The sequence below is a fragment of the Bison bison genome, unplaced genomic scaffold (assembly GCF_000754665.1).
Source record: "Bison bison bison isolate TAMUID 2011002044 unplaced genomic scaffold, Bison_UMD1.0 scf7180017848210, whole genome shotgun sequence".
Taxonomy (NCBI): Eukaryota; Metazoa; Chordata; class Mammalia; order Artiodactyla; family Bovidae; genus Bison; species Bison bison.
The window spans coordinates 26,958-27,692 of NW_011478783.1; the positions used below are offsets into that span (position 1 = coordinate 26,958).

The 735-nt window shown below is 71.0% G+C and overlaps 1 protein-coding gene across 1 annotated transcript in view; it reads left to right on the forward strand.

The window, feature by feature from the left end:
• Positions 1-11: 11 nt before the first annotated feature.
• Positions 12-735, forward strand: part of LOC104991993 (phosphofurin acidic cluster sorting protein 2-like) — a gene marked incomplete at its 3' end in the record, with an annotated part of 16,228 nt that continues 15,504 nt past the window's right edge. The window contains exon 1 of the mRNA XM_010844700.1: positions 12-93. Within this exon, the coding sequence (XP_010843002.1) occupies positions 88-93 (6 nt within the window). The remainder of the gene's footprint in view (positions 94-735) is intronic.

A 735-nucleotide genomic window follows, 5' to 3' on the forward strand; every position in this document is an offset into this window, starting at 1 on the left:
GGCAGGTTGTGCAGCCTGACCTTGAAGAAGCTGGTGGTCTTCAAGGAGCTGGAGAAGGAGCTCATCTCCGTGGTGATTGCCGTCAAGATGCAGGTGAGGGTTCCCTCTGGCGCCGCCCCGGGGCACTGCGGGTGTGCTTGCTGCCTGGGGACCAGACGGGGCCCTCCCCTGTGCAGACCCCCGCCTGGCCGCCCTGGAGGAGGGGTCCTGTTAGCCCCGTGGGGCCCCTGGCCCTCTGAGGGGGCCGGGTCCCGCGTCCACTCTCAGGGTGGCTCTCGGCCCTTTGCAGACCCTGCGGCGGGGGCTGTGCTGGGCCCACCACCATGGCCCCTCCTGCCCCAGCGTGGCTCATGGGTGCCCACGGGCAGCTCCTTGAAGGGGGCACATCCCCGGTGTGGCCTGTCTTCTGAGGACCTCGGAGGGTTAGCCCCTCAGGGTGGAGTCCGGCCTCACCCCCCGACCCCGGGCTGCTGGTGCCCGTGTTTGCAGCCGACCTGAGCACTCTGACCCTGAGGGTCTGCAGGGCCTCCCGACGGGACCATCGGGGGCTCGGGGCCAGGCCGCCCTCCAGACTGGAGGTCAGTGTGGAGCCCAGGGCCTGGGGAGGAGAGCCTGGCATCCAAGGAAAGGCTCCTGGCCCGAGGGGCAGTGGCACTCCCAGTTCAGGGGGCAATGCCCACGCAGGAACCGGCCCCGCCGGCCCACGGGTGGCCCGGTCTGCTCGGGGCCCCCTGG